Below are 12,481 nucleotides of genomic sequence, written 5' to 3'. Positions count from 1 at the left end.
ACTTACGTTAAGCCCCTGTAATTGTAGCATCCAGACTTAATATCTTAAGATAAACTTTTCCATTATAAAAACAAAATGAGGATTTGCTTTTAGTCATTCTAGAACCAGTTTTAGTGTGTAGGTGCATTGCATACCTAACTTTATTTTTCAAATTGTTAACTACAGTCGCTAGCAGCATCTATTGAATAATCTTTGATTTTCCAAATGATTTGTACAGCCACTTACTAAATAGTAATTTCTTATAAATGTTATGGGATGTTTCTAAATGATTCAATTACCCATTCTGTTGATTAAACCTATCAGGTTTTGATAACTAGTAGCAAGTCCTCCTCCCTCCTCATTAAAAAGCTTTTCTGACCCATTTAGTCTCTAAGAAATCATTTCAGAAAAAATAAAAATACATCATTAAATATATGCATAAGCAGCTAAAAATTTTGGAAGAATAATCACAAAAGATTAAAACTGACTGGTACAATGAGCTATATAAAAATTAGCTTCTGTATTTTTTAAAAAATTGTAAATGAAATTAAATGCAATTTAGAAGTTTAGAAAACAGGTTAGGTTCAACTCATATAAATAGTATAAATCAGTAAGAAAAAGATTAGTGTCCAAAAGATAAATTGGCAAAGACAAAACAAAAAACTGAAAGAAATATAAACACAAACATTTGAAAAACACTGCACTGCACTGCACTGGAGAAAGAAACGTAGCCTAAAATAATGGAATAACATTTTTTCCAAATTTACAGAAAATATTTTCAATAAAAACCCTCAAAGTTGGAAGTACAGAATGCTTATACAAGTGTACACCATCACTTGTATAAAAAAGGGAGAGATATATTTAATATCTACTTGGAAAAATAAACAGGACACTACTAACACTGGCTGCCTTTGGGAAAGGATGAAAGGCAGCTGGGGGAATGGAATGGGAGAGAGATTTTTCTATTATATACTATACAGCAAATTTTGATTTTTAAACCATGTGGTTTATTACTTATTCAAAAAATAAACTCAAAAAAATACAAATACTGAGCATGGCAAAAGGAGTGGTAAAATGCTATAGTTATGGCAGCAGTGAAACAAGAGAGATAGTCTTATGCAAAGCTTCTTATAAGCAAGTTAGCAGTATGTATCAATTTGGTTTTCTATCTGTACTTTCAGTTCTAGTCCACTAATCTATATGTCTATCCTTATGCCACAGTTTTGATTACTGTAGCTTTATTAAAAGTTCTCAAATCAGCAAGTATGAGTCCTCCCACTTTGTTCTTCTTTACAAAATTGTTTTGACTATTTGGGGGTCCCTTGCGATTCCATATAAATTTTAGAATCAGCTTGTCAATTTTTACCCAAAAAGTCACTGGGATTTTTGATGGGAACTGTGCTGCCAATCGATCAATTAACAATATTAAATCTTCCCAAGGCTTAATGAACACTGGTGCTTTTCCATCTATTTAGGCCTTCTTTAATTTCTTCAACAATGTTTAGTAGTTTTTAGTGTAAAAGTCTTACATCTCCTTGGTTAAATTTATTCCTAGGTATTTTACTGTTTTTGATGCCACCATAAATGAAATTGTCTTAACTTCCTTTGCAAATTGTCCACTGCTAGTGTATAGGAATACAATTGATTTTTGTGTTGGTCCTGCACTCTACAACTGTGAACTTTATTCGTGCTAACAGTTTTCTTGTGGAGTCTTTCGGATTTTCTACATGTAGGAGCATGTCATGTGCAAACCGAGATAGTTTTACTTCTTCCCTTTCAGTTTAGATGCCTTTTTTTTTTTTGTCGCCTAACTGCTGGGCCCAGAACTCCCAACAGAATGTTGGACATCAGTAACGAAAGTGGGCATCCTTGTCTTGTTCCCAATCTTAGGGGAAAAGCATTCAGCCTTTCGCCAATATGTACAGTTATGCACGTTTCAGTCAACCACGCATCACACATACAGCGGTTCCGTAAGAGTATAATGCAGCTGAAACATTCCTATTGCCTAGTGACACCCCAGCCGTTGCAATGTCAGTGCAAGGCATTCCTCACGTGTGTGTGGTGACGCTGGTGTACACAAACCTACCGCCCAGCATATAAAAGTCTGCCACATACAATGATGTACAGTATGTAATACGCAATGATAACAAATGACCTACGGGTTTATGTCTTTTGACTGTACCTTCTCTATGTTTAGATACACAAATACATTGTGTTACAGTTGCCTACAGTATTCAGCACAGGTTCAGCCTTGGCGTGCAGCAGGCTCTACTGCCTGGGTTTGTGTAAGCGCACTCCACAATGTTCGCATGATGACAAAATCACCTAACTACACGTTTCTCAGAACGTATCCCCATCATTAAGTAACACTGACTGTATATGTTAGCTGTGGGTTTTGCATAAATGCCCTTAATTATACTGATGAAGCTCCCTTCTATTCTTAGCTCACCAAGGGTTTTATCATGAAAGAGTGTTGAATTTTGTCAAATGCTTTTTCTGCATCAATTGAGATGATCAAGTGGGTTTTTTTATTTTCTTATGCTGCACACGCTTGCATTCTGGGGCTAAATCCTACTTGGTCATGGTATATAATCCTTTTAATATGCCGTTGGATTATGGCTGTATTGGTATTTTTTGACAACTAAAGATATAAGGAGAAAATAGACTATAAAACATACTAAATGTTAAGTAATTATCTCTACGTGGTAAGTTTATAAGTGAGATTTTCTTCTTTATACTTTTCTGTATTTTCTACAATGAATATGAGTATTTTACTGATTTTAAAGAACAAAGAAATTGTAAAATCAACACGAAAGACAAACAACCCAACAGAACATCAGGCAAAGGACACAGACAAATCAAAAACCATAATGTCCTACAAGCATGTGAAACGATGCTCAACCTCACTAGCAACTAGTGAAATACAAATTAAAAACAACTATCAGAGCCATCATTTTGGCCAAAATTTAAAAACCAAGAACTGGAGGGTTACATAAAAATGAGACCTCTCATACAATGCTGGTGAGAGTGCAAACGGTTTAAATCACTATAGAAATCAGTGTGGCAATACCCAGTAAAAATTTTTAAAAATGCAAAGAACCAAAACCCAGCGATTCCATTTTTACAACACGTTATAAGAATGCTTACTGCAGCACAATTTATAATAACAAAAATTCAAAACAACACAAATACCCAACCAGAGATAAAAAAAAAAACACGCATTTTTCTCCATATGGAATACTATATAGTAGAGATGAACTAAAGCTACGTATAGCAACATAAATCTAAAACTCATTATTGAAAGAGAAAAGCAAGCTGAAGAATTAAAAACTATAGTATGCTATCTTCAATATAAAATTTATAACCCTACAAAATGAAACTTTTATGGCTTATGAATACACAAATATGTAATGAAAACATTAAAACATGAATGAGGGAGAAAAAATAAATAAAACATGAATGAGAAAAGTAATCCAATTCACAGTAATCTCTGGGAAGGAACGGAGGGATACACCCAGGCAATTTCAACTATCTGAGAAACTTTATTTCTTAAAACAGACACAAATACGTCATAATTTTAAGATTTAACATACGTGAATTGTAAATACACTGGTCTTCGCAATAATATGCTCCTTACTTATCTATTTGAAATACTTCATAACCAAAATATAGCTAGACGTCAATTTTTTTGAAAAGAAACTTTTCAGCAATCAGTAGAGACAGGACTCTCTTTCCTGTATTCTCTTTACAGCAATAAACACCTTTTGGTCAATGAAAATATCTGATGAACCTATGTGATAATTGGGTTTCATGAATAAAGATGGAACTAGAAGAAAACCATAAACAAACAAAAATTGCTTATGAAAGTTTGGTGCTGAAAAATCACCAAAGATGAATACTGCACCTTTCTTAGAACCTAACACAGTTGTAATAGAGTTCTTTTAATAAGCTTTTCTTTCATAATAGAGTGACTTCCTCATGTAAAATATTGCAAGAGTATAGAGGAAGCATCCAGGGTTGTCACAAAAGTAATAATGAAATGTTCTGGAATTAGGTAGTTGTGATAGTTATACAACTCTGTGAATATACTAAAAACCACTAAATTGTATACTTTAAAAGGATGAATTTTACGGCATGTTATTGCATCAACAAAGCTGTCTTTTTAAAAAAAAGTAATGATTCTTCATTTAAAGTGGCATTCCAGCATCCAACAAAGATCTCGTTTCTCCATTTTACTGCAATCACCGTAAGTCCCTTGAAATCAGAAACTCTCTTATTTATCTTTGGACATAGTATACTATAATAGGACAACACAAAATCTGCTACTTTTCAACCCAAAAGTCTAATTTTCTCATAATATCACTTAAAAAATTGGTGACAGAAAGCATTTTTAAGCACATTTTAAGCTGAAGATCTACATTTTCCTCTAATGGTAGAATGCATTGGTGAAAATTCAGGTTGCCATTACTTCTGAAAAAGTCTTTTTCTGGAAAAAAAGGCCCTCCTTCCCTCACAAAATAACTCTCTCTCTACTCACATGAGTTCTAAGGGATGGTTGCCATTGTCCTGAAGGTTCTAGAAACACTGCCTTATCTCTACGTAACACTCAGCTGCTTCAGATCAAAAGCAGAATCTAGTCAACTAAGAGAGGCATCCACACACCAAGAAAACAGTAAGAAGGAAGCAGACCTGTGGGGACACAGGAATACTCCTTAGGGCCTCAGTATATCGTAACGTCCTCTTTTCATGCCTCAGTGGGAGGAACAAGGGTTTGACCTAAAGCCCACAGCGAGGCACAAACCTGTTCTTCTTCCGTGAAGGGTACAAGAGCCAACGGCGGCAGGGGCTCCTCCTGGAGGATAGGCAGAAATTCTTTATCCAGAAGGTCTGAAGGTATCTGTTTGTCCAAACACATGAGATTAACGCTATCCCTCCAATTCAAGAAGGTAAAACAAGAAAAAAAAAAAAATCACTCTTCTGTTTACCTGTTGCTAATTATTATAAATATGGATTAAAGTTTATTCAGACACAAGTAACTATGGTGGTACTTACGCATTCTGAAGGGTCAAATATTAAAAACCCCAGTCACCCATCCCATCTTCCCATCAGATATGATATAGCACTAACTCCGGTATTCCAGAGTGCACAGTGGAAGAGTAAAAATCTCTACATTTAACTCAAAACCCAAGATAGTAAGGAGAGTTTTGTAAGCAACTCTATCCTCAGCAACCATCATTAAAACTGGAGATTCTCAATCCACTGATAAAATTAAAAACAAAGTATATTTTAAAAATAGAAAATACTATTTCTCACTAGTCAGATAAAAGTATACTTTATACTGTTTGTGATTTGATCATTTATAAGTGACACAAATGTGGCATCACATTTTAAGATTTCCTCTCCACTAAAAATTTTACATTTCACTCAAAAAGGAAAAGAATGAGAGCAACAATTCCTCTTCTTACTCTTCTAACTTCTAACTGGAAAGAAGAGGTGCAATAAAGGGAGAAATTCTTCCTTTCTCAGCCATCAAACTGGGATAGAAATAGACAAGCAACAGAAGCTAAGACTAAACTAATTAGACAAAACGTTAAGTGCTGACTATTATTATTTTTTCCATGAAGCTTTCTACTCCTATAATGAAATCTTAGGTCTTCTCTAAAAAATGGAGTACATTACACTTAGAAGAAAGAGCCTCTGTTAACTACTGCAGGTTTCAACGCAGAAAAAAGGTACGTTAGAGAGAAAAACCATGGGTATTTCATGTCATCAGTACATCATTGTACATACCCCAAAACTCATTCATAATTCTAAACTCTTTCCTACTTTTTTACCTTGTTGTCTTTAAGGAAAAGTGCTAACATTTCTTCTCTGCCATAACGATAGTCTGCTAATTTATACTTCGGCAATGCTGGAGAAAGAGGAGGGGATGTAATGCTCCCACCACTGGACAGAGCTCGGAGCCTAGAACAGGAGACACAAAGAATATATAAAAATGAATTGTCAAATATTCTGGAACTATGAACTTTTTATTTTTATATAACATACTATAAAATTTTTCATTTTCATTCTTGAAAAGAACAGAAAGAAATCCCATTATATCAAGGCATCCAAGATTTTAAGAGAGCAATTCATTGAGAAATAACTAGACAACCATGTGGCAATTCCTTAACTTAAAAGGTATTGTGGCATGTCCCTGAGAAAGTTGGGAGGTACGGAGGGGACAGTTCTCCAAATTAAAAAAGTAACATGATTGAAACAAAAGTGAGATATCATCTTATACCCATCAGATTAATAAAAATTAATAAATCTGACAATACCACTTGTTGGTAAGGATGTAAAACAATGGAAATTCTCAAGTAGTATTTGTGGGATTATAAATTAGAACCACTTCAAAGAATGATGTGCTATTTAATTAAAATATGTAACAAAGTATGCTATATAAAAGGCAAAATACAGCTTATAAAAAGATGACATTTTTACACATAATTCATATAAATTTGCAAATAGGTTTATACTGTTTAAGAACACATAACAAAAACATAACAAAAGCATAGAAACAAACATGAACTGACAAATACAAAATTCAAGATAAAGTTCTATCTGCAAAGGGATGGAGAGTATAAAGGGTGCTTTCATTATAACTGCAATGTTTTATTTTTTCAACTTGGTGCTGAGTACATGGAGGTTTGTTACGATTTATACTTTTATACGTCTGCAATGTTTCATAATTCATTTTTAATGAAAGCAATTAATGATCAGTGTAGAGAATATGAAAATGCAGTGAAGAGTGAAGTACAAAAATATATAGAAGCTATATTTACTGCTATGAAGAAAAATATAAAAATATACTCTGAGCTCATAACAGCAGTTGCCTCTGAGAAATGGAACTGGGGAAAGAGCATTTTGTTTAATTTCATGAGATGTTTTTATTTTAAAAAAAAACAAAACACACAGGGGAAGGAAAAACCTTAGCAAAAACTGGCAAGAGAAAGATGCTATTCCAGCACTGTGTCAAACAGCAAGTAGGAAAACTAGTTATCAGGAGTAGCTGATCACCAGGAAGCTGCCCAAAGTTCTATAAAGTAGCAGACACCAAGGGCGAAAAGGACCAAGGTACTTTAATTTGATAGTTTAGCCTAAATTTTTCTTTAACAAAAGAAATTAACAAAATTGTGCTTCAACAGAAGCATTAAAAAAAAAAGCACCCAGAATCGCTAAGTTTTATTCACAAAAGTAAAAAAGAGGAATAATCTACTAATTACATATTTAAAAATTTGAAGGCCAAGCACAGTAAATACTTGAATATTATTCAAAAATGGCAGAAAAATGTATGCATAGGTATAAAAATGTAAAAACACCAAAAAAAAAAAAAAAGGAATATGTATTAGTAAAGTGAGACTAGATTTTTTTTTCCAATGTTTCTATCTTCTCTTTCCACCTTTTTAAAAAAACATTAAATATTAGATAATGGACAATTTTGAATATAGACAAAAGTACCAAGAACATAAGGAACTCCCACAGACCAACCACCAGCCCCAAACCAACAATCCATGGCCAATTCCTGCTCCTTCTACTGCCCCATCTAATTAATACTCCTTTGATAATGTTAAAGGAAATCTTTGGCTTTCAAGATTTTTTGACGGAAATTATTTTTAAGTTTGAGGAAATCTTCGAAGTTATCATTTTATCTGTAAATATTTCAGAATGCTATCACTACAAGATAAGGATTTATTTTTAAGTCTGGACTTTGATTTTATCCCTGTGATACAGTTTAACACGTCTGTTCTCTGCATTTCATGTAAATTGGTCACTGCATGTAGAGACCTAATCAGATTTGGCAAGACTACTTCCAAGTGGCGGTGTGTTACTCCACCAGGAGGCACGTACTGCCGGTTGGGTCTGTGAGGCTAGCATCCCTATGGCCAATGCTTAGATCCCTAACTTCACAGGGTTACAAAGTGACTTTATTCTGTCATTCCTTCTTTATTTAGAGAAACTAAGAGAAACTTCCCTCATATACTACTTGGTATCATTACTTAATAGTATACCTTATATAGGAAAGGAAAGAAAAAGCCTTGATTCTTTCTTGTTTGTTTTCAAAAATAATTACTTGGTTCACTAGCATCCTCTGATGATAACAAATTATTTTTTATTAATGTATTTCAACTCACTGTAATTATTCTTAACAATACTGAAATTGTCTCATCTTTGACCAGTAAGAGACTTCAGGTTGGCTCCTGAGTCCGTCTGACACAACCCTCTTAGTCTTTAACAGCTTCCTTTCTATCTGGTACGTCAAAATGTTCCAGACTCTGCTTATATGATTTCTTGCCTCAGACCTAGAATCAACCATTTCTTCAGGAATCCAGATTCCCTTTACTGTATGTTAAGACCACAGTCTGGGCTCTAGGCGTGCTCATTGCTACTAGGTTGATCTTTTGTTTTTCTTCCCATTATCCTTTGTCCAACTCCTATGAGACAGGTTAAACAACCAGGTAAGAAAACAACATGCCCACAAAGGAGTGATGCAACAACCACTGCTAAAGGACCTTCCAGGAAACGGCTTTCCAGAAATTCATGTCAAGTTGAGCTCGTTCCTGAAACACTGGAATATCCACTAAGAACTGAGGCTGGGATTTTTAGACATACGTTACCTCATTTAATCTCTTTTAAGCTTAATAAGAACCCCAATATAACAGAGAAGAAAAATGAAGCCAACAGGTTAAACAACTTGCCCAGTCATAGGGAGGGGAACAAAGATTCAAACTCAGGTTTTTATGATTAACAAGACCAAGATCTTGCCAAAAAGGTCTCCAAATTTCACTTAAAGAGGACAAGGTTTATCCTACTGAACATTAATTTTAAAATATACATTTTTATTAGAAATTATTTATTTTAAAATCTTTCTTACACTGAACCAATATACTCCATAATTTCTACCACTAGAGGGCACATCTAAGCACTCTTTAGAGTGAAATCACTCCAGTATTGTCAGTCACTTGTCTCACCAGAGACTTTCCTCATGGCCCAACATCCCTAATTTCTTCATCTGCTCCTCACAAGGTTTCAAATCCACTCAGCACCCAGTTCCCTTCCAATGCGCCATGCGCTCCCCGCACCCCACCCTACCCCCAACTCCACCAAGGGCTTTCCAATGTCCGGGACGGAACTCCTTATACACACCAGACCTATCATGAATAACCACAGTGCATTCTCAAGAGATTCCTCCAGCTACTGTGACGAGACGAGACCAAGAAGGCAAGCTGAGAGGAATTCAAAATTAGAGATGGTAGTGTGAAGCAGGATAATGGTTGTGCTCTATTCAATAATCAACAAATCCTATTCCAAGTCCCTCTTCACCTAGAGATAGCTGGGAAAACTAACACATATTTGGGTAATATCCTTTCTTAAAAACCCACCAGTGATCTCTCATTCCTCTAGAATCTCACTCCACACAACCCTCTCTTCTAGAAATTCAATCCCTCCCTACTTGCTTTCCCCTCAGTCTCTAAATACATCCAATAGTGGTTCGTTTACAACCCCACTAACGCAGCACCCCTCTCGCCATGCGCCACTGCTCATCTTTCCTCTTTATCTCAGAAATATCTCTGCATCCTCACTTCCCCGGTCCCTTCCAAACCCAATGCCACCTGGCTTCTCCCCTACCATTCCACTGCTCCAGCGAAGTTCATCAGTAACCTCAACACTAAATGGAAGGGCCATTTTTCTACCCTTATCACTTTGCTCCTCCTGGCCATCCTGAGATCTGTCAAACACAGGAGCCCGTCCTACTATGAGCAGTAACTGACAGGTAGCGCCAGCAGGGCCTCCTAAAACTCCATGATACTCCAAAACCTTCACTTGTTAGTTGTCCAACATCCAAACTGCAGCTTATAAAAGCAATTTACAACCTCAGTGTAGAGGTATGACGGCATGGCAGTCAAAGGACAACTGTATAAGCTCGTGATTCTCACTTCTGGCTCTGATCTCTCCCCTAGAGTAAGACTTTCATATAGAACCACAAACAACCCTCAGGTTTAACACGCCCCAAACCCCTATTCAGTTTATTCATCCCAACCCCCTTCATCATCTGTCTTCCCAAGGCAGGTAAAGACACCACCTTCTACTCAGCCACTGGATTAGGTGGGGGTCATCCTTGACGCCTCACCTTCTGGTATCTCCCGTACCCAATTACCGCGTCCCACCAGTTTTAAATCCTCAGTCTCTCAAGCCATTCTGTGATTAACTAAACTGTTATTGTTCACACTTTCATTTTTACCTGGGCTGCGGCAACAGCATCCTAAACAATGTAACCAGTCATAGTCCATCCTCCACTTTCCAGACTACCGCGAGATGTTTATTTCAAATGCAAATCTGAATTAAAAACTCCCTGCTTAATAACTCTTCACTGGCACACAATGATCAAATAAAATCCAAAACTTCTTAACATAGAAGGGCTGCCTCCCAGCTCATCTTTTCTACACTTCACGTTAGAGTAAAAGCAAACATCTGGGAGTTCCTCTCTGAAACCTGCAGTTTCTTGCCCCCTTGTACTTTCTGTCCTCAGGAATATTTTTATCGCCCTTTCACCTGGGGAGTGGGGGAGGCAGTGACTGCCTAGGAGAAGAGAGATTAAGTAGAAAGGAGGAGAAAGGAAGAGAAACAGAACGAGGAGGATTGGGGCGGGTGGTGGAAAGAGATCAGTAAGGGGAAAAGGAGAGAGCTTTAGATCCTCAGGAACTTGGCCAGACACAAGTACCTGCCTGGCCCTCACAGAACTAACTGGCCAGTGGAAAAAAAAGCTAATAAACAGTCAAGGGTTTCTGGAATGAACATTAATTATTTTGTTATTTGGACTAAAAACAAAAAATTCTTAAAAGTCCCAATCTACCAGATTTAGAACTAAAAAAAGTTTAAATGTAGTACTTAATGTTTTGTCAAGGGTGAAGTAAACAGGTAAGGGATGGGAATTAAATTCATACAATCCTTCAGATGGTCAATCTGTCCATATATCATACAAAAGCCTTAAAAATGAAAACTTTTGATTTAATAATTCCACTTCCAAAAAATTAATCCAAAGTATCAGCAATACAAATAAAACTGCTCAAGGATGTATATATGTATTTACAATAGCAAAACATTAAGAACAACCTTCCTTTCCAACAATTCACCTATTCATTTCACAGATAATTTGAGTACCTACTATGTGCTAAGAACTGAAGATACAGCAGTGAACAAACTACACAAAAACTGAGACCAAAGTACCTGCCCTCAATGGAGTTCACAGTCTAGTGGGGGCTGGAGGATGGAATATAAATAATAAAGAAAATAACAGTAAAATATTTGGTATGTTATATTTTGATATAGACCATGGAGGAAAAATTAAACAGGGGAGACGTGGAATAAAGGGAAAGTGTTACATAGATGGTCAGGAAAGGTCTAAGGTGGTAACATTTGAGAAAGACGCAAAGTGACTACTGTTTCATACCTAGAAATGATTTACTTCTCCTTAAATCTATCACACCCTTTAAATTACTTTGGTGATTATGTAATACATTTCTTTATTCTAAATATAAAGATAAACTAAGACCTAATGATTCCACAGACCTTAAAAAATTAAAAAGTCCATGCTCATAGTCATTCAGGGTCTGTCCCTACCACAATTTTCAATGCTCTCCCATCTTCACTACTATCCCAGGTACAAATAAATAAATCTCTTCATTTTATTCATCTCTTACTGAACACTGTTTTACATCATTGTAAAAACGATGATTTTAGTAAACAGAATGTAGTATCACTAAATGTTTCTGTATGCTTCAGAGTTACACACTGATTCAATGGTAACATTCTATACTTTGATTCTCAAGTATTCTGGACACAGCTCCTCACCTCAAGTTTCACAATGAATGGAATATAACATGCAGAAAAACACAGCAGCTTTCTAGCTCAGGGATACCTGAGTTACTTAAGGGTCTCATATATTCCCTTTGCCAGAAGGAATTTTGATAGATGGTACAAAGAAGGCAGTATGCCTACTTAAACCTCCACTCCTCAGATTACCAGCATTTCAGCTGACCAAGGGAAAGCTTCTAAGTTCTAATGCCTGCAGGGTAACAGAGGTAACCATTAGGTAAAGCTACTGTTTAAGCACGGTACTGTTAACTGTTCTCTACTAGTTACCGCAATTCAAATTTTGTTTAAAAAACAACAACAACCAAAAAAAAAACACTGGGCTAGTCAAACAAAATACCATCAAACAAAACTTGAGAGTACCGATGAAATGGATGTGTAAGGTGTAAGCCACGATGGATAGACTGGGTCAGTGACACACTGAAATGCCTCTGGGAACCCATGGTTTAGGGCAAGAGTCAGCAAACTTTTTTCTGTAAAGGGCCAGAGAATAAATATGGGAGTTTTTTGAGCCAGATGGCCTTTGTTTTAACTACTAAACCTTGCCACTGCAGTGTGAAAGCAGCCAAATGCGGAAACAAATGGGTGT

At 36.0% G+C, this 12,481-nt stretch overlaps 1 protein-coding gene across 3 annotated transcripts in view; it reads right to left on the bottom strand.

Moving 5' to 3' along the window:
- Window positions 1-12,481, bottom strand: part of GIGYF2 (GRB10 interacting GYF protein 2) — a 119,051-nt gene that overhangs the window by 80,243 nt on the left and 26,327 nt on the right. For all 3 annotated transcript variants that reach the window (XM_019739766.3, XM_019739767.3, XM_019739768.3), the window contains exons 4-5: window positions 5,814-5,943; window positions 4,781-4,876 (exon numbers count right to left, since the gene is read on the bottom strand). In XM_019739766.3, coding sequence (XP_019595325.3) covers window positions 4,781-4,876; window positions 5,814-5,943 — 226 coding nt within the window. The remainder of the gene's footprint in view (window positions 1-4,780; window positions 4,877-5,813; window positions 5,944-12,481) is intronic.

The sequence above is a fragment of the Rhinolophus sinicus genome, chromosome 17, assembly GCF_057876585.1.
Source record: "Rhinolophus sinicus isolate RSI-liver-muscle chromosome 17, RSI-T2T, whole genome shotgun sequence".
NCBI lineage: Eukaryota > Metazoa > Chordata > Mammalia > Chiroptera > Rhinolophidae > Rhinolophus > Rhinolophus sinicus.
The sequence above is the reverse complement of the archived record's forward strand: the minus strand, read 5'-3'. Positions and strand labels throughout refer to the sequence as shown.